Raw genomic sequence first — 26,442 nt, 5'->3', positions numbered from 1 at the left:
ATTCTTGTTACATCTTCTCCTGTCCTGCAAACGTTCTGCGAAATCTTGCGGTTTCTCATGCTTTCTCTGAATCTGAGAACAGTCTGTTTTGCTCCCCGGGTATAAATATTTTAAGCACGGCTGGATGTCTTAATATAAATTTGTAACCTTTTTTCTATAAAGTTGATCTCGCTGTATTAAACTCCTTCCTCCTCTTTAAGAGTTCAAAACTTATGTCTGGGTAAAAAAAATTTTTTGACCCTTGTATTCCAATGGTTTATTATCTTCTCTAATTTTATTCCTTGCCCGTTCCAGTATATTTTCTCTTGTCATGTATCGCAAAAATTTTACAAAGATGGATCTTGGTTTTTGATGTGCCTGTGGTTTCGGAGCTAGTGCTCTGTGGGCCCTTTCTATTTCCATTTCTTCCAGCATTTCTGTCGTTCCCAGGACCTTCGGGATCCATCCTTTTATAAATTCCTTCATGTCTGTGCCTTCTTCACCCTCCTTCAGGCCCACTATTTTTATGTTGTTTCGCCTACTATAATTTTCCAACATACCAATTTTCGGAGATAACAACTCGTGTCTCTTTAATATTTTTGTCACTTTCTTCCAATTTTTCTCTTGTCATTTACTTCCATTTCCACAGCTGTTTCCCGCTCTTCCACATTCTCGACTCTTTTCCCTATTTCTGTCATTACTAGTTCTCACCTTTGCATTTTATCTTCTGTTTTTTTCATTTTCCTTTTAATTGCATTAAATTCTAATGACGACCATTCTTTTAGTGATATCATTTGTTCTTCAAAAAAAGACTATCTATATTCTGTTCATCAGTTTTACCTTTTATTTCTCTTTGCTCATCCGTTTTATCTTCTATTTCTCTGTGAAGATCTTGGTCTTCTTCTTCCTCTTCTGTGTCTGTATCTTCTTCTTTTTCTCTTCTTTGTGTCTGTGTCTCTTCTGTTTTCCCCTGATGAGCTGCTTGTATCCCTTTGTCGGGCCTCTTCTTGCTGGGTCTCTTGTTGCTGTTCCTCCCCTCTTGGGCTGCTCGTCTGTTGTGCTTCTTGACGTTGGTCTTCTTGTCAATCTTCCCTCTGCCTGTCTTCCACCTCTGTTTCGTCGCACCCTCTTCTGAGGGCTTTTTTATCCTCCAGCTGAGAGCTCTGGTGTCGGGCGTCCCTCAGCTGCTCGGTCCCACCAGTGTCCTCTTTGATTCTCCTCTGATTGCGCACTTTTGTTGGGCTCCGAGAGCCATTTTTGTAGTGCACTGGCTGGAGCGTCGCGACTCTGTAGGGCAGGTACTGACCCCGAGGGTCGGGCGCTCCTCGCCACCACAGCGTCCTGTTCCTTCCTGCAGGTAAGGCCTTCTTCTCTGGTGACTTTTTTTCCAGCCGTTCTTACTTTCTCCTTCTTGGAAGCCACCTTCTTTCTCTTCTCTGTATCTTTATATTCTATTTCTTGTACTCTATTTTTGTTATGCTTTGCTTTTTCCTAACTTTTTTTCCTATTTTCCTGGAGAGGGCTGGTTTTCCCGACCGGCCACTACTTCATCGCGTGACTCCTCCAAGACCCGCATTATCTAGAATTCAAGCAACCGCAGCCTCAAGCAGCCAGCAATTAAAAAAAAGTTGCGGATAATGAATAGGTAAAGAAAACGTGAAAGTTTAAAATTGGCATTCCCAGCACTCAGTTCGCAAAACCACGCAACACACAATCTCAAGCATTCGGCAGATTCACTTATCTGGGATTTACCAATCCCCTAGGTGCCAGATACTCGGTTTTTTTTTTATAACTGTAATTCAATACTCGTTCAAAACAAAACTACGCACCTGTTTAAGCCTTGGCAGTATCCAACATCTGGATTCCTCCAGGAAAATGCAAGCAGAATGTTTCGAAGTTTTTGTATTCCTTCAGAGGTTGGCGAGGAATAGTGCTTATTATTTGGCAAAGTGCGCATAAGATCCAGCTCAATTTGTTTCGAAGCAGGGTTCTGCTTCTCAAGTGCTTTCTCCAGCAGGGAGTTAAAATATCCTGAACCACATTTTTCTCTGTACTTTCTGACATGGAGGTTGACACACCACTTCCAGACCTTCGACCTGTGCTCATGCGGGACACCCCAACGAATGAGGCTCTTCAGTTCAGGTGAACGCACCATTTCTCGGTTCATGGTACCAGCAAAGTAATTTGCCCATTTAACTCCTGTAGAAATTTCTTGGCTGTCAGTGAGTGTCAAGGACTTTAAATCTAGAGCTCGAACTTTGACAATCAATGTCTCCTCCTCGCTATCTTCAGGGACCGTCTTGAAGCCGTAAATGTCGTACTCACTAAAATTAATACATCAAATGTTTCATGGTTTAACATTTTTCTACATCTAAAATAACATCAAAACTGGATCACTAAAAATTACAACTAACATTTAACATCTTCAACATCTTTCCAGTTCATATTACATTCCATTTTGACTCCCTATATCTCCTTGGCATTTATTAGCATTTGTTTTGTTCTATTGTTTATAAACTAAAATGATTGCTTATAGTCTGCCCAGTTTGACTGCCCATGGCCGATAGTGGTTTAATTAACTATCCAGCGATTGCGTGGTCTGAGCCCAAGATGGCAGTGCCCATGATCGACAGCGACCTTGAGGGGGTTGGAGACTTTGGGGGGGGAGCAGAGGACAGGTGTAGGGAGAAGCAGAGGAGACGACCCAAGGGAGAGTGACCACGGCGGCGAACCAGCAAAGAGCTCTGGCTGAAGAACTCACAGGCTGTTGGTGACTTGAGGCAAGGAACCTTACACAGGCTGCAGCCAACTATGGTCAAGGGAGAATGAATGGGTGGGTATGTTTAACAAGTACAGTAAAATCCATGTTATTCTTAATCAAGCTATGGAGAATAAATAGGTAAAAAACATAGAACTTTGAAATAGACGTGGCTTCCCGTTAGTTTGCCAATCACACTACATGCAATCTCAAGCAACCGGAAATTTCATTTCTCTGATATCTACCAATCCCCATAGCTGCCAAATTCCAGGGGTTTTTACTGTACTTTGTTTCAATGTTCATTAAAGATGACACATGGGAGGAATTGGATTCTGATTTGGTTAAAATAAGAGAGGGTTACCCAGAATAAGGAGAAAGGATTTTTTGAGATGTATCCAAAGGAAGTAGCAGAGACATCTGAAATCGTGAGATGAGTTTGGGGTCCTTTTGGGCTCTGTTCTGACTGTGCTCTTATTCATCATTGCATTCTACACAGTCAATATTAGACTAGAGGAGGAGAAAACCAAATTTGCAGGTGACAAATGCAGTAAAATACAATGAAGATTAAAGGACATATAATGATGGTAGGATAAGCTAAGGCTGCAGGTAGAATTCAATTAATACACCAAAGAAGATTGTGGATGAGAGAATTAAGTTCAATTTTAAAACAGGTAAAGCTGGGGGTAAAGTGGTGGGATGATGAGTGTCCACAAGACAAAAACTATATAAAAATCAGAACAAACTTTGAAGATGAGCAGACAGAAAGCATGCAACAAAAGTAAAAATACAAAATGCTGGAGAAACTCAGCAGGTCAAACAGTTATGTAGCAAAGATAAAGATACATAACCAATGTTTCGGGCTTGAGGCCTTCATCAGGGTACGGAAAATGCCCGGCAGGTGCCCAAACCAAATGAAAAGACCAATGCAAGACTTTAGTTTGACTAATATTATATCTTGGACATACCCTCAACAACCAAATAGTGGAGGGATGCTGAGGGTAAATCAAATATACATTCAGAGGGTGCGGAAATATGAATAAAAGATTGGGGCTCTTCACACATTAAGAGAGGACAAATTTGGCAAAGGGGTTTAAAATGTAAGAGATGGATCCAGGGACTGAGCACGGGTACACAGATACAAGTTTAGAAGGAAGATGTAGGTGAAATATTTTATTTGAAATAGTTAAGAAAAATGATCAAAGGACATGGGATCAGTGTACACATGAGTTGTGACATCAGTTTATGGGAAGCACAAGCAAACATGGACTGATTGGGCTGAATATCTTGTTCCTGTGTTTGTTATGCAGCTTCACCTTCCTGTTTTCTCTGGTCTTGTGATAAAAGGTAGGAACATTATTAGCCAAGCAAAAGGCTATCAGTAGCAGGTTGATGAAGCAACCAAGAGGCTCCTTCAGTGCTCTTTTCCTCTCAGTAGGGAGCCATTAAACTCTACTCAGCAAAGCTTCGAACAAAAATGTTTCACTAAACAACCCAATTCCCGACATGATAGTACCTGACAGGATTTGGCTTGAGAACCATTTGTTCCGGATGTTCAGGACTGTCCTGCTTCAGTGCATCATCCAAGAGTCTGGAAATCACTTCATGTGTGGGACCCCTTTCCCCAGAACAAACAGGATTCTTAACTTCCTGGAGGAGTACAAGATATTTGCTCTCTATCTGGCACAGTCTAGCTTCTAGGCTGGTACACTAGGATGACACAGAAAGAGAACACAGTCACGGTCAGAAAATCAACGTGCATATTATTTGATATCACAACTTTTAATTTTTTTAAACAATTAATGGGACTATCTAGATGGGAGGGGAGGGAGAGGGAGAGGGTGGCACGGTTAGTGCAAAGCCAGTGACCTGGGTTCAAATCTGGTGCTGTCGGTATGGAGTTTGCAATTTCTCCCCGTGATCTGTGTGGGTTTTCTCCCATCCTCCGAAACGTACGGGGTTTGTCGGTTAATTGGGTGGCATGGATTTTGGAATCAGCTTCAACAGTGTTGTATCATTAACATTTAAAAATCATTACACGAGGATTGCAGGATTTCCCTCAAAGAAACTAGAAAAACAACCAAGTCTAAATCAACACAGAACTGAAAGAAACACCAAGAAATGTTTGTCCTAAATCAAAAGTTGACCGGAAAACACACAACATGGATTTTAAAGCAAGAATGATATTTATTGTAAATAAAGGATTAATCTTCAGCTAAACATCCTGATTTTCAAGATATGGGAACATTTCTTGTCAGGATAAAAAATTTTTATGGCATTTGGGATGTGTGGCAGTAAATAAAAATTAAATGTCCCTATCCCATGAAAGTCAGACAGGGTTTCTGTAATTGAGCTGAATAGGACAGTCAACCAATTTTCCTCAGAGACACGAAAGTGTTTGTTCCTAAAGCAATTAACCTCTGCAGGAATAAGGGGAGAGGTTATAAGCTTTGGCAACACCTGATCCCCAGAGAGAATGTAGCTACAACTAATAATACAACAATTGAAAACAAATGACCTTTGAAGGAATCAATTGTTTGATCAAAGCTTGGTTATAATCAGATAGCGAGCCTGGCAAGGATCTCATCTGGGATTGGTCAAGAAACATTCGTCCGTGACGTTTAGCCATATAATTGAACTGATAGAGGCCATAGGGCATGACCATTGTACCAATTGTGATTCTTTTAAAAATCATCTTGGAACTCTTATATGGAAGACTTCCTTGTATATGCTCGAAAACAAAATGGTGGCGCCGCTGGAATGGCTGCAACACCTCTGCAGCGTTGTGCCGCCCAGTCCAAACATTGTACCATAGTTCTGTACAGGCTTTGAATGATCTGTTAAAGGAGCTGATTATAGTTTATTTTAAAATCCCCTGACTTTGGGGTCTGGGCCCAAGATGGTAGCAGCCTTGTGAGGGTTAGACTCCCGGAGAAGCAGAGGACTGGTGCAAGACACCAGAAAATGAGGAGATCACCCCCCCACTTCATTTGAGAATGAGAAACAGAGGAGATGATCCTATGGGACAGTGAAGTGAGGGGCTCTGCAGCTGAAGAACACACAGGCGGCGGGCTGTTAATGACTTGAGGTGATAAACCCACACAAGCTGCAGGCAACTGCAGTCAATGGACTCGCACTAGGGTGTGGATTACTGGAGTCTGGCTGAAGGGGTATTGGAAAAAGGATGAGAGAGGGTGCCGAGGCTTTCTGATCGTGTCGAAGGTTTGGATCAGGATGTCAGATTGTGATAGTTTGGACTGGTGTGGCTGCAGGAGTGCTGGAGACAAACCCACAGACACTCAGAGATTCTGGGTGTCTCTCTTTTGCTTCAATTTCTGCTGATGGCGAATCTGTCTGCCATATCAAATTTTGCGTAAGATTACATCAATGCAAAGGAATCGTGAGGGGAAAAAAAAATCAGGCTAATTATTTTGAAAAGTGCCAGTTTTGAAGTCCGGTGAACCACGTGGTTTCTAGACTTAGAAAAATCAAATGACAAAGAATTACTTTCTCAATTCAAAACACTGATAAATGCTTCAGTAAAATGTTCAATTAAGCAGTAACAACCGGGTTGCAACTTAAATTGCCCGGAGTTTTAAAGGAGGTGGAAACATTGCAGCTGCTATAAGAAAATGCACAAAAAGGAAAATTAAGATCTTATTTTCAGCAAGGATATAGACATTTTTTGTTCCAAATTAAAGCAGAGTTATACTAAACAAATGAATACTTAACATTTAAAATGTAAAATTTATATACGTTGCAATTGAAATACCTTGGCCTCCAGAGCCTTTTCTCTCATTTCAACATTTCTTTTCAGCACAGAAAGGTCTAAGATTTCCTTGTTTAGGAATTTGTTCTGTGTCTTATAACCCTGAAGGGCATCCTGGAAAGAAAAATATTATAATATTACAACATCTTGTTTCAAGTAGACTGTTGAGTAGAAACTAATTGTGCCACTAAGATGGCCGAGCAGAGAAAATCTATCCTTCTCAGGAACATGTTCAAAGCCCAAAGTCTGGCACTTAACCCAAGCCACAGTAGACAAAATTGATCCATTTCACCAGAGAGAATTGCAACTTTTGTTTTGGAGATTTAAAACAAGTCGAACATGGCTGGGATCTACACAGTGAATGGTCGGGATCTGGAGAGTGATGTAGAGCCGGAGGATTTAGGATGTATAGTACAGTACAACCTCTGGGTATACGACACCTATCGGGATTGGTCGATGCCAGGTAAGTGAATTTTCTGGCTGCTTGAGGCTGTGTGTTGTGTTATTGGCGAACCATCGGCATGTGCCAATTTTAAATTCCTGTATATTTTTTTTTTACCTGTTTATTTTCCCTATTTTTTTTGTCAGTTGCTTGAGGCTACCGGTCGCTCGAATTCCAAACAATGGTGGGTTTTAGTGTACCTTGGTAGTAGTGCCACAGATAGATAGGGAGATCAAAAAGACTTTTGGGACATTGACCTTCATCGCTGAGAATAGAAGATGGGAGGTCATGTTGCAGTTGTATACGACGCAATGCAGTTGAAAAGAGATTCTTTTGCCCAGAGTAGGGCTAATTGGTGAACAGATTTAAAGAGGGGGTAGAGATTTAACAGGAACCCTCATTATACAATGAGGGTTGTGGTTGTATGGAACTTGAATGATAGGATCTAGGTGGGTGGGACTAGTATGGGTGGGATATTTTGGTCGAATGAACAAGTTGAGTTGAGGGCCTGTTTCCATACTGAATTGACTATGATTCAAAGTGTGATTTTTGTCCAGTCACAGCCCTTGCCAATAGGGATCAGAATAGTTTACATATATCAGTCTGATTAAACACTGGAGGGACACATGTCTTGCAAACAGACAAAATATGTACAAAACATCTGGGACCTATAAATTGACACTCCTGGGGTTCCAGATTCCATAACAAATCAGGATTGTGCAGGAATGCACACCACTTTGTGATTATTAACGCTCTATTCAAATGGAGAACCAATAACCTACTGGGCTGCAAAGCAGAATGCAATCAACAGCAGCATGGCTGATAAGTAGGACTTGCTCACTAGAAAGGAGGGTGGTGCAGGAAGTGGTATTCAGAGGAACGTGCTTGGGGACCATTGTTCAGAAGCTGCAATACCTCACAAACTGGACCCACCAGTTGCAGCTGATCTGAGTCGCAACTTCACTTTACTCGCCAATCTCTTGAATCCTCGATGATCTATTTACACAGTTGACTCACGTAAATCAACTGCAATTTCAAAATCTATGTGTGGAGATCGGGATAAAATTCAGGCATGTTACCACAGCTAAGCCACGCTGGTGGCTTGAAGAACAAGGCAAGACAAGCTTTAGAAAAGATGTACAGATTCACAATTATAATAACAAAGCAGATGAACAGAATTCAAAAGCACTGGCATTTACGTTGATTCTGTGCACTACCTTGATCGACCAATCCCCACAGGGGTCGTATACCAGGGGTTGTACTGTACTATGTCCCTTTACTCCTAAATCCTCCTGCTCTACACTCTTAAGAATACCATTTACAATCAAATTCTAACATTAGAACAGGAGCAAGTCAATTAGTCTCCCAGGCTGTTGCAATTTAATGAGTTCATGGCAGATCTGCAACCTAACTCATTCATCCTACTTTCACTTTATATTTTTCACACCCTTTGTCAGCTTGACTCCACCAATCCCCCATTTTCATTTATTAATTGAATCAAAATGCTCTTTATTGAATTGCTTCAAATACTATTTACATCTAAAACTATTTCTTTCTTCTCTTCAAGACGGTTTCCTTGCGCTAGATTCCACCACCAGTCAAAATTCTTTTCTACTCCCACTTCAAAAGACAGAAGAACTCAGTATCATTCCAAAATCTTTAATAATCTTGACTATCTAGTTTGATGCAAGCTCTGCTCTCAATCTAATCTTTCAACCCTGAAAGCATTCTGATATATCTAGAATCAATTGAGTTTCTCAGCAAACGCACTGCAAGTGTTTTGCCCCAGAACTCTAGCGTGGGCTTTGGGCAGCTCCTCTCGATATTTTTGCCTTTACATTATAAGATGACATTCCATTAGCTGTTTTGATTTGTTTTTGCACCAGAGCGCCATCATTTATGATGTTTACGAGTTCCCTTCATTTTTATTTTTACAGATGCATTTGTGTCTTCCCATTCTTGTTAATCTGCCAATTTTTGCACATCCTACAAAATAACAGTCAACAGACAGAAGACGAAAGATGATTATAAATGTTCTAGCCAAACAGCAAGGATTATTTATAAGGAATTGCTGGAACTACAGGTACATTTTTTTTGTGAGAACAAAACACTGTGACAGAAATTATTAAAACGGAGTTCAATTGGGTAACATTGAGAAGGTGGAAAGGAGATCTCCTTTTTGTTCATAGGATATGTATATCATCGTGGATTACCCCATTTACTGTCCATCCCTAGGTATGCTTAAACTAAGGAGGCAGTAAACGGAGTTACTGGTGAAGTGAAACAGGTGCTGTGATTGAAGTAAAACCACAGAAATGCTGAAGGAATTCAATAGAACGGTTGCCTATCATAGGAGGTGAAGATTATATATCTGACATTTTGGGCCTCAAGGAATGAGCAAAAAGCAGGCAGGCACCTGAACTAAAAGTCTTGGTAGAAGGAAATAAAAAAAGAACGGTGGGGGGGGGGGGGGGGGGGGTGAAAAACAGACCAACAAATGGTCATAATTGAATATAGATAAGAAGACAGAAGAAGAGAGGTGAATGCAGAACTGAATGAAAGGAGAGACAAAAGACGGAGAAGGGATTGGGGGGGAGTAACAGTATCTGGAGAAGTCTATGTTAATGTCATCTGGTAAACCAAATAAATTCACAAGAAACCGAGAGAGTGGCGAGAGGGCGAATATGGCCCTTGCATTGCGTATTTGATGCAACCGGCACAAATGCAATGAAAAACAAGTTAGTTAAGAACACCAAGAAAGGAATAAAAGGATATGTGCCTGGAAGTTAGATGGGGAAAGGATTGTATGGAGTGATCAACACTGGTATTGGCATTTTAAAAAAATGTACGAAATGCTGGATGAAAATAGATCCAGAAATTGTTCAGTAAGTCAAAACATAACCGTAAAGAGATAAATTTATATGAAATGCTCATACGAATCCTCCGAGACGACTATATATTAAACAAAATTTATTTATTTTTATATATGCATGCATATTTATTGCGTGTTTCTACGTGTGCTATGTCTGGTTGTGTGTCTGCATATTTTTGCATCAAGGACCATTGGGTTGTACTTGTACAATCAGATGATAATAAATTGATCTTTAAAATTTATTGCTTCAGGTTAATGACCTTCATCAGAGCCTGGCAGTCATCTAACTGGACGATTTCTATGATATAAACCTCATGTCAACAGTGCAGTTCTCCGGGACAGCATTTTGGGATCTATTCAGGAAAGGAAATAGATCTTGTTGGAGACTTAGATTGCTGGCATGTTGCAGTACTCAGTCTGGTGATGTTCAAGTACAGAAATATGAATGATGTCAATACCTTTAGTCTGTCCAACTCCTGCAGTTCCTTAGGCGTAAAGGATGGACATGACGCCGTCACACCTTGCGTCAAATAGTTATTCTCACGCTCATTGAGCTGCCGCGATAATTTCATGATCACTTCATCTTTGGCTTGGATTGTTTCCCTGAACATGTTAAGTTGGTCATTCATTCCAGTAATTTTATCTTGTAATGCTTTGACTTCTTGCCCCATGAGATCCTTCTGCTGGTTAATGTGGTCCAGCTGCTTGTTCAGGGACTGTATTCGGTGGTCTTTCTGAGGTGAAGGCTGCATAACATCATGATCCAGAGAAACACACGCAGTATTCGGAGAATATTTTTCTTGCTGAGAACACTTCAACGTCTGCTGCAACAAGCGTACCAGCTCCTTTGAACAAAATTCAATCAAATTATCGCACCTTTGTTCTTAAAAGTCTACTCTGTTTTATGCAACATACACATTTTTTATCAAACCTCCTCGTAGCAATGATAGCTCAGCCAACATTGAACTGTGAGATTATATAAACTCGAGTGCCCATTATAACTATCATTCCTAATAACTACAAAAATACACTTGGGAAGGATGCATTGTAATTTTAAAAATTCAGACAGACAGCACAGTAACAGGCCCACGAGTCCACACCACCCAATTTACCCATTAACCTACACCCCCGGTACATTTTTGAACGGTGGGAAGAAACCAGAACCCCCCCACCAACCCCCGGAGAAAACCCACGCAGAGAATGTACAAACTCCTCCAGACAATGTGGGATCACTTGCGCTGGAAAGGCGCTGGCGCTAACTGCCACGCCAACTGTGCTGCCCATTACTTTAAGGTTGTTATTTGACTGGAACAATATTTTCTGCATCTCTATTTAAATCTCTTTGGAGCTTACTCATGAAACGCTGACAAGAAATGGAAGGTAAGGAACTCTAGTATGAAATGCAATTTGAAGAAATTACACGCCAAGGGATCAAAATTACTGCCGATTGGAAAAAAGTAAACATCACTGAATGGAACTCTCCAACATAAGGCACTCTGTCACAAATTTATATTTTAAGAATCAAGTAGAGCTCAATTAATTGGCAACAGGTACACAGAATGGACGCAACTTGCCCACACCGGCAAAAGGTCCAACTCACACTAGGCTGCATTTGGGCCATATTCCTCTAAACCTAGACCTTCCATGTATCCGTCCAAATGTTTCTTAAATGTTGCAGTAGTCACTGCATCAGTCACCTCCTCCATCAACCTGTTCCATGCACTCACCACCCTCTGTGTAAAATACATTTTTAATTTTAACCGATGGAAAGAGATTGATATTTTCTACCTTTTCAGGAAAAACATAGCGTTAAAGGGAAATTCATGCACCCATTTCCAAAGTCTGACCGCATGACCATAGACGAAGGTTGGGGCAATTCTATCTATTGGGGATAAACTGAGAAAAAAAATGTAAATTTTGCTTTTCAAATATATAATTTGCCTCTATCACCTTCCTTATTCTTGAGATTTAACTATCACCAGACTATAACCCTTCATTTCTCTTTTCATGTTTATTTGCTCATTCTCCTTTTCACTTCTTTCTCATGGAACATGGAATATTAGAGCAGAGGGACTTACCCTTCGGCTCATGATTCTGTGCAGAACGTGACGTCCGAATCAAACTAAAATTCCGCTACGTGCATCAAATAACTATCGCCCCCCATCCCCTTCGTACTCACATGTTTATCTAGAAGCCTCTTCAATGTTCCACATCCTTCCAATCTACATAGAGTATCGGCCCAAATGTCTTCTGAATATTATAATTACACCTGCTTCTATAACTTCCTCCGTAAACACTCCTGGTTAGGTGCAACACTACTGGGTTCGAATTTGGTGCTGTGTGTCAGGAGTTTGCATGTTCTCCCTGTATCTGCGTGAGTTTCCTCCGGGTGCTCCGTTTTCCTCCTACCCTTCAAAATGTATGTGGGCTGTCGGTCAAATGGGGTATTTGGGCGGTACGGGTTCATGGGCCAGTTAAATTAAATTTAAATTCCAGAGAAAGAGTACTCACTGAGTGGAAAAAGCTGCCTAATGGCTCTCCCCTCTTGCCTTAAACCTATTGCCCTCTAGTTCAAGAGTCATTTATCCTGGGAAATAGACATTCACTTATCTATGCCCCTCATTATTTTATAAACCTCTAGAAGGTCAGCTCACAGCCTCCTACACTGTAGAGAATTCTATTTCTCCTCCTAATTCTCAAGCCTGCCCAATCCAGGCAATAAATCTTCTCTGTACCCTTTCCAGCTTACTGATATAGCTGGCAACCAAAACTACATACAGTACTTCAAATGCGGTCTCACCAAAGCCTTGTACAGCTGTAGCACCAGATCCCAAATGTCTGCACTCAATGCCATGCCCAATAGAGGCCAGTGGGCTAAAAGCCTGAGTTGCCACTTTCAGGGAACTGTGCACACCTACAATCATCTCCAGGCCCTGTCATTTACTCTGCAAGCCCTGCCATGGCTTAACTCACACTTGTCAAGCATTAAATTCCATTTATCAACCCTCAGATCACTTTCCCATCTGATCTAACTCCTGTTGTAAACCTTCTTCACTGTTCACTGCACGACGACTGTTGGTACCATTTGCAGATTTAATTATCACGTTAACTTGACTGCAATCCAAATCATGAATATTGAAGACAAAATCGTGGACTCAGCACTGACCCCTAGCCCTCCATGATCACCCTCGGACCCCTTCCACTAAACCAGCTTTGAATCCAATTGGCCAGCTCATCCTGGATCCCATGTGATCTAACCTTCCAGACAAGCCAGCCATGCGGTGTATAATGTCTGCTGCCTTGCCTCATCAGTGTCTTCAAAAATACTATCAGATTCATGAGCAAAGCTTTAATCGGTCCCAGCCTGTCCAAATGCTGTGAGCTCCTGTCCCTCAGAATCCCCTCTGGCAACTTTCTACCTCTGACATCAGGCTCACTGGCCTGTCGTTCCCTCGCATACTCTTACTGTCCTTTTTAAACAACAGCATAGCATAAATTTCCCTGCAAGGGACTCTTCGATTTCTTCCCCAGTACGTCCGAGGATGCATGCAATCAAGCCTTGGGGCTTTATCCACTTTAATACACACCAAGCCCACCAGCACCTTCTCCCTGGTATTTTGTACATGGTCCTGGATATCGCAATGAGTTGCTTTCAATTCTTCAGCTTCCATGATCTCCTCAGTGAATACTGATGAGAATCAAACCCTCACCCGTCTCCTGAGGCTCCACACAAAGATGGCCACGCTGTAGTTTTGATCCTGCAACGGGCATTTTTATATCGGCTGATTTGTTCAATTTATTTTGTTACTCCAGTATCGCTCTCAGTTATTTGAAGTTTAGCCACTAATAACAGAGTGAATACAGGATTATTGCCCATCAAGTTCCAACAAACAGAATGAAATAATTATCTAGCGTGTTTTTACATTGGCTGAGCAGAAATTATTGGTCGGCTAATTGTGTGTTTTCCAAAAGCATCATGGAAACAGAAGTAATTTTCTACTTCAGTAACTAATTATCAAATAAGATGTAGATTAGCATTCCCTTTTGCTTCAACTAACCTCAGCTTGGTCCTAATTAACATTGGCCTCTTCTGCATCCGATCATTCCTCACTAAACCGGGGTCCATATTGCCCATTTTTGTGGCCTGTTCTCAACAGGATCTAAAACGACTCTGGTGGCTCTTTCCTTATAACCCAGCATTTGGCATTAAATCAATCTCTCAGATAAAGATCTGTTAATCCTTGCTGCACCCTGGGCTTCAAATGCATTACGACAGACATTTCTGAAATGCCACTGCATATTACAGTTATCTTTATTTTTTATCAAAGGTATAAAATCTCTTCATTTTTGATTCTGTTATAGCTAAATAGCCAGAATAGGGAGTCTTTGAGACCAGCCACTACATATGCTGTTATATAGGACAACTCTATATAGGACGACCCCAGAACTTGCACCTAAAATGCTCGTTTTGAGCGATACTCTTTGTATGGGATGACCCCAAATCTGGCACCAGTGGATTCTGTTAAAAGCAAATCACAACATTTCAATAACAAATGATCTTTTAAAGGTTTAAATTTTATTTGGACATTTTAAAATCAACCATTGTTGGCTCTGGTAACAGGCCGTTTAAAACCTGTACAGGGCCAACAGCAGTGGGACTGGGCAGATGTACCCTGTGGAGGTGCATTGAAACTTCACAAATAACTAACAGGGCATACACAAGACTGCGCTGGAGCCAGCAGGAAGATGGCGGCAGTGTTAAAAGTTTTGTCATCAAAGAATTTTAGACCCTTTATAGAGGATGGCCTCCTGATTTTAAGGTGACATTTTTTTGAGGAGCTATACAACGACATATACGGTATTCTCAACCTTTTTTTTGACTACAGACTCTGCTCAAAGTTTATGGGCCTCCTTCCCTGTGAAGCAGTCCAACTTAGATAGTTTCTTCTGTACTTCTCTCTTACTGACTACATAAAAAACAAAAACAAAAAAATTTCATGATTTCAGTCCCTGGCTCCCTGTCCCCTGTCGAGAATGGCTGTTCCCACAACTCCATGGAAACCACAGGTTAGTGCTCCAAATGGCCCTTCACATTTACCATCAATTCTTATGCATTCACTCAATCAAATCTGCTTTAAATTTATCACGTTGCTCAGAAATCTTTTGAGTTCCATCCATACCTGTTCAACTACAGACACTGGAAATCACCCATCAACTGCACCTGCTTACGACCTTACCTTCTGACTACCCAAGTCTTCTTTCAATTTGTTCAACTCCTCTTGCTGCACCTGGATTCTGGACTGAATCTCCGTTGAAGGCTTTCCATTGGTGATGACCCACTCTACGGGAGAGGATTCACTGCTATCTCGGGACTTTGATGTTCCGATCATGTCTCTCAAGAATGGCCGCTTACCTCTCAGAGGCACTTTTGAAAAATCAAACGCGAATGCAAATCCTGCAGAAAACAGATGTTATTCCAGATGTTCACCAAACCTATTGATTATTGTCAATCAGGGATTAAGTGCACAAAATACTTTTCATATTCATATTTTTAATTGATATTTCATTAACATTTTTGATGTTAAAAATTGAGAAAAATAATTGCATAAAATCTTGTATGCTGCCTGGATAATCTAAAACCCAACAGCATGAAGATTCTATTTTCCAATTTAGGGTAACACCCCCCCTGATCCAGTCACACTGTTTCAAACTCACCTTCACCTGCTCCTATTCTCACTTGTCTTTTAAACCTCCCTTGGTCCTGTACACCCCCAGGATGGTCACATCCTACCTTTTTTCTCCCTCTCACCCTTCATTTGTCTGGTATGACCCCTTAGCCCTTCCCACATTGGTCCAGAAACAGGGTCACAATGCTAAATGCTGATTGATCATTTCTCTTCATGACACTCCTGACCCACAGAGTCCGTTGAGCCTCTCATTGTTCATTCAAGATTCCAGTATCTACAGTCCTCGGGTTTCTCTTTTAAATTATAACTGGAATCAACTGTCTCTATTTTTCTAGTTTTAGCATTCCAATAGCCTAACAACTCAGTGAAGTAAATACTCCAAGAATCTTTGCCAATTCTTTGAAATCTAAGCTCTTATTGAACCACTTGTCAACTTGTTTTTTTCCCTCTATCTCTTAAAATAAAAGCAACATCTTGAAAGCCTCCCGCAGGGTCCCCTCAATGAAGCAGCTGGAGGGCACATGAAAGACAGTGCTCGACCGACCACTGAACTTGGTAACTTATGCAAAGGAACCACGTTAATCCATCCGAAGTTAGGAGGAAGGTACAATAAACAACTGCTGCTGCTAGGCATGTTTCAACATGCTGAAAGAGCATAGTGAGAGTTATACAGTCATTCCAAGTTTTCACTTGCTGATCATTGCATAGAATTGCTAATTTAATTCTTTCGGTACAAACTACCTTTATGCTATTCTTTGTCATCTATTTCCCTACTTTATTGAATTTGCAAAGCAAAGCAACAAAAATCGTTGCATAATTTTGGGATATTGAATTTAGAATTACATACATCACTTCCTTGAAATATGAAAAAGCCAATGTTGAGGTTACTTGAAATACTCACAAATATCACATAAATGCTGCATTGATCAAGCAGGAAGGACATTTCTGCCACATAAAAGACTGAAACTCTGGTTGGGAAACTGACCATGCAACAGGAAACGTGTTTAACGTCATTTCACACAACTTGAGAAAGCTAGACGTAAACAAGCTTTGCGGATCAGGTGGATTTATTAACCAAGTTTGCAAAAATGAAAGATGCTGCAGAAAAGAGAAAAGGCTTGTGGGCAGGCAAATAAGGCTGATAAAAAGAGTGGATAAATAAAGTGTTGCCAAGAGGTTTCAGGCAATGGACATTCAATCAGACAAAGGGAGAAGGGGCCAGGCCCGAAATGTGGGTGACCCTTTAGTTCCCATTGACACTGTGAACCTGCTGAGTTTCTCCAGCATGTTCGTGCATTGCACACGACCCAAGCATCTGCAAACCCCGTCGTTTAACAGGGTCAAAAATGTGTTTTAATCATTTCTATTCTCAATTCTGTATTTGTGACTTACTTGTATTTACTGTCATTTTAATAATGTTTATGGTGGGAATGAGTTCGGCGGTTCGGTGCACAAGAAATTGTTACCTTGCTACCGGGCTATTTTAAATGTTTTCCTTGGAAAATGAATTGTTTATGTTATCAGTCTTAATGTACAATGTTCATTGCTAATATAACGTTTTAACCATTAATGTAAGTTTTATGGATGTTTTAATTTAACATGTTTAGGCGCCATTATCAGGTATTGATCCTGTGACCCGCATAGCGTTGCTGAGGTTTCACAGTGTAAATTCTGTGTTGAATACATATTGAAATGTTAAAATAAAGTATTTGTGTGTAGTTGAGAAAAAGAATGGAGATACTTTGTTACTTGTTAAGGGAGAAAAGGGGCAGAAAAGGAAGAAAACCCAGAAGGCAATGGTTGTGTTATTTTGTCTTCGAAAGGGAGCGAATAAATGCTAGAAAACAACTCGTGAGTTGTCTCTTTTTCTATGCCCTATGCAAACCCGTTATATAAGATAACTATAAATCATTTTATAGTAACAGAACATAAGGAATCGGCAATCCAGCCTACCAAGCCTGCTCTGTCATTCAATTAAATCATGGGTGATCTGATGAAAGGCTCATCTCCACCTACCTACCTTTTCCCAATATCCTTTAATTCCCCTACGATGTAAAAATCTAACCTTGCCTTAAATTTATTGTCTGAAACATATTTACTGAAAAAGAGGTATTACTCATCACTCCTTAAAGTTTGAAGGATTTGTCTCAAACTCTTCAGGGGCCTTCCATTACTTTAATAGCTTCTTCTTCTTTGGCTTGGCTTCGCGGACGAAGATTTATGGAGGGGGTAAATGTCCACGTCAGCTGCAGGCTCGTTTGTGGCTGACAAGTCTGATGCGGGACAGGCAGACACGGTTGCAGCGGTTGCAGGGGAAAATTGGTGGGTTGGGGTTGGGTTTTTCCTCCTTTGCCTTTTGTCAGTGAGGTGGGCTCTGCGGTCTTCTTCAAAGGAGGTTGCTGCCCGCCAAACTGTGAGGCGCCAAGATGCACGGTTTGAGGCGATATCAGCCCACTGGCGGTGGTCAATGTGGCAGGCACCAAGAGATTTCTTTAGGCAGTCCTTGTACCTTTTCTTTGGTGCACCTCTGTCACGGTGGCCAGTGGAGAGCTCGCCATATAACACAATCTTGGGAAGGCGATGGTCCTCCATTCTGGAGACTTGACCCACCCAGCTTACTTCATACGCAAATAACATATAAAAGCATAACATACAAAGTTTCATCATATCTTTGGGAGCCCTAAACATACAGACACTTTTCACGAGTCACTGGTTCAACAGTATATAATACAAGTGAGACGAAACCAATTATTTCCACAGCCAAGGGTTTGGAATGAAACTCAGTATTAACCTACTCCAGGCAGATTTTTTAAAAAATGGGGTGACAAAGTACATTAGTTGTGCAATCATGCTTTATTTTCTGAATGAATTTAATGTCAAATGACAAACCTCTACTCGATTCAGCCGACTCTCTTTTCCTTTTCTCGTCATGTCCTGCAGCTTCTTCCAAATCTTTAAGAGTGGGATCCAGTAGCACCCAATCGTCTGTGTAGAACACACTTTTTCGATTTTCATTGTTTCCTTTACCTGGCTTCAGATTTGACATCGAGTTTCTGCAATAGATTCAGTGTTGCATAAGCATGACACAAATTATCCTGCATTGGGCATAAACGTGCCTGCCTAACATACAACATAAAAACCCATAATTGCACATTTTCATAAAGCTCTAAAATAGTTCACAAAAGAAGCTGACCAAATAATTGCTCAGAAGGTTTAATTTAGGCTGACAGGGTTAGTGTAGCAATTAGCGCAACACTATTACGGCACCAGCGACCTGGGTTCAAATCCGGTGCTGACTGTAAGGAGTTTGTACTTTCTCCCCATGTCTGCGTGGGCTTCCTCTGGGTGCTCAGGTTTCCTCCCACCCTTCAAAAACATACAGGGATTGTAGGTCAATTGGATGCCTAAATTTAAGGAATGTCAAGAAATTGAAGATGCTGGAAATCTGAAATAAAAACAAAAAAAAGTGCTGGAAACGCTCAAAGTCAGGCAGCATTGAGGAAAGAGAAACAGAGTTAATGTTTCAGGTTCTGAACGCTTCATCAGACATTTTGATGAAAGGTCTTTGACATTGAACAAATCCTTCCGCAGATGCTGCTCGCCCTGCTGTATTTTCCACATATTTTAAAGATTTCTTTACTCCGAGAGATAAGATTTTCAGATTTATTATCAGAGTACATATATACAACCCTGAGATTCTTTCTCCTGCGGACCAGGCAGAATTACCATTTCAAACCAGAGAACAATTACAGCACAGAAACAGCCACTTTGGCCCCTCTAGTCTGTGCAGAACAACTTTTTCCGCCTTGTCCCAACTGACCTGCAGTCAGTCCACAGCCCTCCCATCCATATACCTGTCCAAATTTCCCTTAAACATTAAAATCAAGCCCACACTCCCACCACTCTCTGAGTGAAGAAGTTCCCCCTCATGTTCCCCTTAAACTTTCCCCCTTTCGCTCTGAACCCATGTCTTCTAGTTTGTATCCCACTGTCTATCCTCCTATACCTCTATCAAATCACCCCTCACTCTTCTACACTCGGAATAAAGTCCTAACCTGTTTAACTCAGACCCTGAAGCCTGAGCAACATCCTAGTTAATCTTGTCTGCACTCTCTCTATCTTATTGATATTCTTCCTGCAGGGATTTGCAAATGGGGGGATTGGTGTCCCCATATCACACCGTGTTGCAGCCAGTCAGCGCACTTTCCACCACAATCTGTAAAATTTGCCAGGGTTTCCAATGTCATACTCTGCAAACTCCTGAGGAAGTAGAGGCACTGACGTGCTTTCTTCTCAATACCATTAGTGTGTTGGCTCCAGGAAAGATTCTCCGAGATAGTGACTGTCAAGAACTTAAATTTGCTCGCCCTCTCCATCTCAGATCCCCCAATGATCTACCATCAGGAAAAAGGTATGGACAAAGTGAGAAGATTCATGAGATTAGGACACATAGCATCTCAATCTGCCATCAGTCTATCATCTGAGATGCCTTTCAAGTGAAAAGTCAATATTTCTATTCTCCTGCATGTGAATTTTTCTGAAGAGCAGGGAATCCTCCTGATGTCTTACACTGCATTCCTCTCTTGGCCAACTCACAAATAAATACAGTTTTGGAAAGTGTTGGTTTCAAATGTGATCATGGGAGTTTTCTGGGTGAAATCCTGCTGCATTCATCTATATAACCGCACGATAATATGCTGGCTGTGAAACAACTTGGAGCTATTGAACAGTACGATACGTTTTTAAAAAAGTTTCCTCGTGGGTTGTTCACAGATCTGAATTTCAAAGGAGATTTACAATAATTTCATGAGCAAGGTTAAGATTTTTAGATATATATTTCAGTTTAAGTTTTTTTTTTAAAATACATCTTCCTTAGATTGCTGACAAAAGAAATTTAAACAATTTCTTTTCACCTCTTCTTTCTTTTTAGCTGATGTATAGTTGCTTGAGGTTTTTTAATTTTCATGAAGGAATAGCCATGCTTTTTTGGTAATATAATGTCTTAGGAAAGCAACCGCTATCCTCAAGGACCTCCACTGCCATCTTCACAATGCTGCCACCAGGAAAAAGGTATAGAGGCTAAAGACAAGCATCCAGCTTCTTCCCCTTTGCAGTCATGGACGATGACCCACTTGCTCTGTCTTGCACTATTTCTTTCCTTTGGAAATTAATTTATAGCAATGCTGCTCCAAAACAATAAATTTTGTGACATGCTAATAACAAATTCTGATTCTCTACCAAAGAGTTTAAACTCTGTCCTGCATTTCAGGTGCAATATTACTGCAAGGCAATGCAACAGAAGTTATGAAGCCACCTCTAAATATTACAGAAGAATGACAACAATTCACCGCTTTTTCAAGTAAAATGTTTTTTTTTCCAGGAGTACCATGAGAGGGGCATGAGCAAAATTAGTAAGCACGCCCACACCATCGGTGGCTGGTGGGCACATTTGAGATCAAGATGGCCCATCCCCTTCAATAGTTAATCCACTTTGCTTTCACGATGGAGAACAGCTTTTGATCACAATGGTTTTAGATCTTTTTAACTTTCAAGTTATGAAGGCATTGAACTGCTTCCTTGAACCCTTTTGGCAGGAAGTATGCTGTCTGGATCTGGACTCAATTAGTTTTTGATCCCAAATAATTTTCTAAATTCTTTACGAAGGCAAGGATATAATTTAAGATTTATTAGAAACATAAAAGATTGGTTTCATTCCTTTTTTTAAAAAATCCTTTTTTTATACCAGCGTCATTAAATAAATTGTTCAGAGCTTGCGATTGTTTTAAACAATAATTGTATCATTAATTATATCATTTTTCTTAAAAATCCAATCACAGCAAATTTTGGCTCATCTATAAATTAACATTCGTACAAAAATAAAGTCACACAAAAAAAACATTTTAAAGCTGAAGCTGATTGCAGCTAAATTTTATTTCAATTTCTCGACAAAATGTGATAGATGTGAGACTGAAGAAGGTACATTTTTTTTGGTCATGTTCCTTGCTTTCCAATGTACCTTGCCTTCATTTCTTAATATTACTTTGCTCCTAATCCTTTCCTTGCCCTATTTGGAATAAGTAGGTCATCTGATTTAAATTTGTCTGGGCTACAATCCCTTGGGAGTTGCCTTTGCTCTTCTTGTTGCCAGAAGAGCTAGACTTATGAGCTGTCCCTCCGACACAGACTCTGATGTGATGGACACTGGGGGCGGGGGAATTAGATGCTCTACTAATTTAATGAACCTTAATTTTCTAAATTTATAGGGTGCTTTCCTTAATTATTTTCAGAATTGATTAGATTATTGGATCCCATTTTACGGTTTGGTTGCCCTTTTTTACATGCATTAATGGAACATACATTTAAACATAACTTCACAAGGGAAGGGTTAGATTATTAGAATAGTTTTCATTTTAACTATTTGTCATTGGTTTTTTACAGCTATTTGTTAATACACATTTACTTTGTTGGATATATATTCTTGTTATTACCTATGTATGAGCATAAAATAGAAAAAGCTGCAGCAGATTGGTCAGATGTACTAATTTTTAAAGAATGAGACACAAGACGATTTTTCAAAAGGTCAATTCCCACTTTTGCTGCATTACACTGAGAATATATTCCATTATGTTTCATAATATTCCATAAAACCAATGTTTTAAAATACTCCAGAATTTCATCGAGTTACTGTGTAACTCGAGTAAATTGCCTCACCTGATCTCTGTGCCCAAGTGCTTCAAGGAGAAGTTAATAGTTGTTGCATTGATTGGAGATGGGTGATTTCCCATTCGCTCACCCACCAAAGTCTCTGGGGCAACCTCTTCATCCAGCACACTTCTTGCACACTCAGCAATATCCATTGTTTGCGGGAGAAGCGGAACATCTGGAATCAATGCAGAAACTTATCATCGTCTGCAATTGGACTGACCTTCCTGAAAACACTTCAGCAAAAGCAGGGTGGTGGTTAACCCACATTCTCTGGAGACCGTGGAAAACATGATGGTCAGGTGATAATGTTGTGGCAGCAGTTAACAAGATCTAGTTTAAGAATGGATTGCGAGCCTAAGTAAAAACATGATTCGTTTCTCGTCAAAATAATCTGCTTTCAATCGGATTTAAATCAGGCCGTATGCGATATCATCAATTTATCTTTATTTGGGAGTTAATAGGTGTAGTTTCAAGAAAGTCTAACAAAGCAAAGTTCCAGAGAATGTTTATTTCCTTTGCCCATCCAAAGTGGCTTTTTTTAATAGGACCATTTTTACAAATTCAGGCGTACAGCACAGTAACTGGCCTTTTCGGCCCACGAGCCACCCAAATGCCCTAATTAGCCTACAACCCCCAGTAGGTTTTGAAGGGTAGAAGGAAACTGGAGCGCCTGGAGGAAACCCAGGCAGACATGGGGAGAACGTACAAACTCCTTACAGACAGCGCAGTTCTGAAGCCTGAAGACGAGCGACCAGCGGCACAAGGGCAGCTTCTTCCCCTCTGGCATCAGATTTCTTAATGGACAATGAACCCCAGGCACTGCTTCACTTTCTCCAATTTTCTCACTCTAATAATTTATTTATTCTTGAACTGTATTACGAGGTCCCATTTTTGTGCAATAGGATTATCACTGTAAGGTATAGTGTAGACAGGAGGGACTGAATGGTCACAGTTAACACATCACAGAAGCACAGTGGAGGTCATTGGGAGAGACTGGTGGCCATGGTTCTGGAAGCTTTGTGGAGGCCGCCCAGTTGGAGTCTCGCCTACAAAAGGACCAGGAGTGTTATGTCCACATCTCGTGTAGATGGACGTTTCTTCAAAGGCAACGCAAGGAGAATTCGTGAGTCTGTAGTAGCCACAACTCCAGTCTTCTCATCAGTTCAACATTAATTCTGGGCATCAAATTTCAAAGGCCTTAGCTTCAACACTAAATTTAAATGACTGAACTTTGAAGCAACTTTCTAGATTTTGGCCTGGACTGTAATGGTTTGTGTATATCTCTCTCTCACACACACACACACACGTACATGAGTACACTTGCGCATAATTTTTTTTTTTTTTTTTTTTTTAAATTTTTTATTTTTCACACCATAAATCACAATAGCCATGATATACACTTTTTCTTTTCCACACATTTACAGTGACTTTTTCTCCCTCCCCCCTCCCTCCTCCCAAGCCACCCCCCCATCCCCCCCCCTCTCATCCATTTTAGTTATACAATCTAGGTTGCATTAATTCAGTTAGACAATGTTGTCATTCAACAAAAATACACCAGAAATTCTACTGAGTCCATTCTTTTCTTCTCTTCTCCTTCCATCAACTTAGGTAATGTTTGTTCCCGGTAGGTTTTCGCTATTGTATTTAATGTAAGGCTCCCATACTTGTTCGAATATTTCAATATTATTTCTTAAACTATATGTTATTTTTTCTAATGGAATACATTTATTCATTTCTATATACCATTGTTGTATTTTCAAATTATCTTCCAATTTCCAGGTTGACATAATACATTTTTGAGGATAGATTTAGTGTTAAGGATAGTTTAAGAGTAAAATTAGTATTTTAAAATTATACCGCTGCTCATTACGCACGGTTCATAACAAATGTAATCTATACCAATATTTGACCTGTAATGCTATTACAAAACAATGAATTTTGTGACATGTTCATGAAAATAGATTCTGAGAAAGTTCGTGAAAAATAAGAAGATAAAGCCCTTGAGTCTTTGCAGTTCTAAAATACATCACTTTGTTTATTCAAAAAAATCCGTACAGTATTGTAGTCAAGAACATAACATCTTTGGTGGCATGCAAGTCTCAGTTTCAATTTATTTCTTGGATTTGCCTCCTATGTTCAACAATGTTAACAAACTACTAATGAATCAGGAACATAATGTAATCTCATAGAGTCATGTTGTGACAGAGTATATACAGGTGTTTGGGAGATAAATTGGGAAAGGTTTGTCAGAGCAGGTCACACACACACATTTTAAAACACAGACATCGGTTCCTGAGGGACAAGCTGGCAAGCTTTGGAAGACGGCCTGGTCAAAGAAGAGGATTGGCTCTCCGGTGTTTCCCTTGGAACAGGTGAAACAGAAAGGAACTCCGTGATGACCTGAAAGAAAGAGGTTATCATCTGGAGAACCCTGAAGGGGGCAAGTTTCGTCAGCAAGACTGGAGTGGCTGATTAAAAAGGAATCAAGTCGTGGATGTCCTGGAATGAGAAAACTCTCTCTCTGAAAACCAACAAGAACCCTTCTGAGTGGTAACCATTTACCTGTTAAGCACCAAAGCCTGGTGAACTTGATCAATGTTAACTTCTGTGGGACAGTACAAGCATTGTCTGCAACCAGTGAGATTGGTCTGTGTACCAAAGAACTTTGCTGAACTTACACACACATTACACACACGTGTGCTTAGAATTAAAAGGGGGGGTTAAGTAGGTTAAGTGAGTCACTCGAGAGAAGTTAAAGTTTGATTCTATTTTCATGTTCAAAGATCATTAAAAGCAACTTTTGTTTAAGTGACCCTTTGTCCTGGTGCATATCTATTGCTGCTGGGTTTTGGGGTCCTCTGGACTTGTGGAAACAGACCCTTCAGCTCAACTTGGCCATGCGACCAAAATATCCTACTGTCTCAAGTAGCCTATTTCATACACCCCATTACCATCTGTGTAATAAAAGTTACCCCTCAGGTTCCTGTTAAATCTCTCCCCACTCACCTTAAACCACTGTCTTCTGGTTTACTGATTCCCTAACTCTGTGCTCATCTGATCTATTCCTCTCAGGATTCTGTACGCATCTCTACGATCTCCCCTCAACATCTTGCACTCCAAGGAATAAATCCAAAGCCTGCTCAACCTCTCGCTACAGATCAACAGCCACCAACTGCACCCCCCCCCCCAAAGTTCCAGCAACATCCTTATAAATCTTCTCTGTACCTTCTCCAGCTTGACATCTTACAAAAACTGAACACAATACTCCAAAAGGGGCTCATACAAGTGGAATTTATTGTCATCTGATTGGACAAGTTCAACCAGACGAAACAGCGTTCTCTAGTCCTCACAAATACATATACAAATAAATAAATTTTTGCTTCATGAAATGAAGAGTCTTGAATGGTAAATGGGAGCAGTTCCTTTGCATTCTCATGCCCATAGGAGGAAGCTGTTCCTCAGTCTGGTGATCCTTCTGTATCTCTCTTCCCTGATGGAAGCAGCTGAATGATGCTGTGTGTGGGATGGAAGGGGTCCTCAATGATCCCAGACAACAATCCCAGTAGATCACTAGGGGGGAGGGAGATTCCCTCTCTGCAACTCTTAGGGTCCTGTGGCTTGACCTCTGATCCATTTGTCTGCAGCAGATGGCACCACACTCATAGAGCTTTTGATAGAGCTCCTGTGGAAGATTGAAATAATGGTGACCAGTAGCCTTGCCTGCTTCAGTCTTCTCAGGACGTGCAGTAACTATTGCACCTTCCTGACAAGTGAGGAGATGTTGCATGTCCATGATAGGTCACTAGTTAAGTAAACTCTAAGGAACTTGGTTCTCTCCACTCTCTCTACCACAGAGCTGTTGATGTGTAGTGGAGGGTGGTCATTCCTGGTTCACGATCATCTTTGTTTTGTCCACATTGAGATTCGGGTCACTTCATGAGATTTTCCACCTCAGCTGCAGCCTGAACTCCCAATTATTGATGGTCAATATGCTAAAAGCCTTTAGTAACCTTCTGTATCTATCTGTGCCAGCTCTTTGAAGATCCCTCATCTACCTGGGACCCACTTTCAAGCTAATATATACCTGGATTCCAAGATCCCTCTGTCTACAATTCTCCCCAGATCCCTACCATTCACTGTATCGGTCCTACACATGTTAAAGCTCCTAAAATGCAACCTCTCACATTTTACTATACAGGCAATCCCCAGGTTAAAGACATCCGATTTACAAAC

General features: G+C 40.6%; 1 protein-coding gene across 8 annotated transcripts in view; it reads right to left on the bottom strand.

The window, feature by feature from the left end:
• The window catches only part of tbc1d2b (TBC1 domain family, member 2B), a 129,937-nt gene that overhangs the window by 47,926 nt on the left and 55,569 nt on the right, over positions 1-26,442 (bottom strand). For all 8 annotated transcript variants that reach the window (XM_069902875.1, XM_069902871.1, XM_069902873.1 and 5 more), the window contains 7 exons: positions 22,216-22,384; positions 18,394-18,557; positions 15,055-15,272; positions 10,276-10,662; positions 6,507-6,617; positions 4,251-4,444; positions 1,809-2,303 (listed from right to left, as the gene is read on the bottom strand). In XM_069902875.1, the coding sequence (XP_069758976.1) occupies positions 1,809-2,303; positions 4,251-4,444; positions 6,507-6,617; positions 10,276-10,662; positions 15,055-15,272; positions 18,394-18,557; positions 22,216-22,384 (1,738 nt within the window). The remainder of the gene's footprint in view (positions 1-1,808; positions 2,304-4,250; positions 4,445-6,506; positions 6,618-10,275; positions 10,663-15,054; positions 15,273-18,393; positions 18,558-22,215; positions 22,385-26,442) is intronic.

Source organism: Narcine bancroftii, chromosome 11 (assembly GCF_036971445.1).
Source record: "Narcine bancroftii isolate sNarBan1 chromosome 11, sNarBan1.hap1, whole genome shotgun sequence".
Lineage (NCBI taxonomy): Eukaryota > Metazoa > Chordata > Chondrichthyes > Torpediniformes > Narcinidae > Narcine > Narcine bancroftii.
This window is presented reverse-complemented; position numbering and strand designations above follow the sequence as displayed.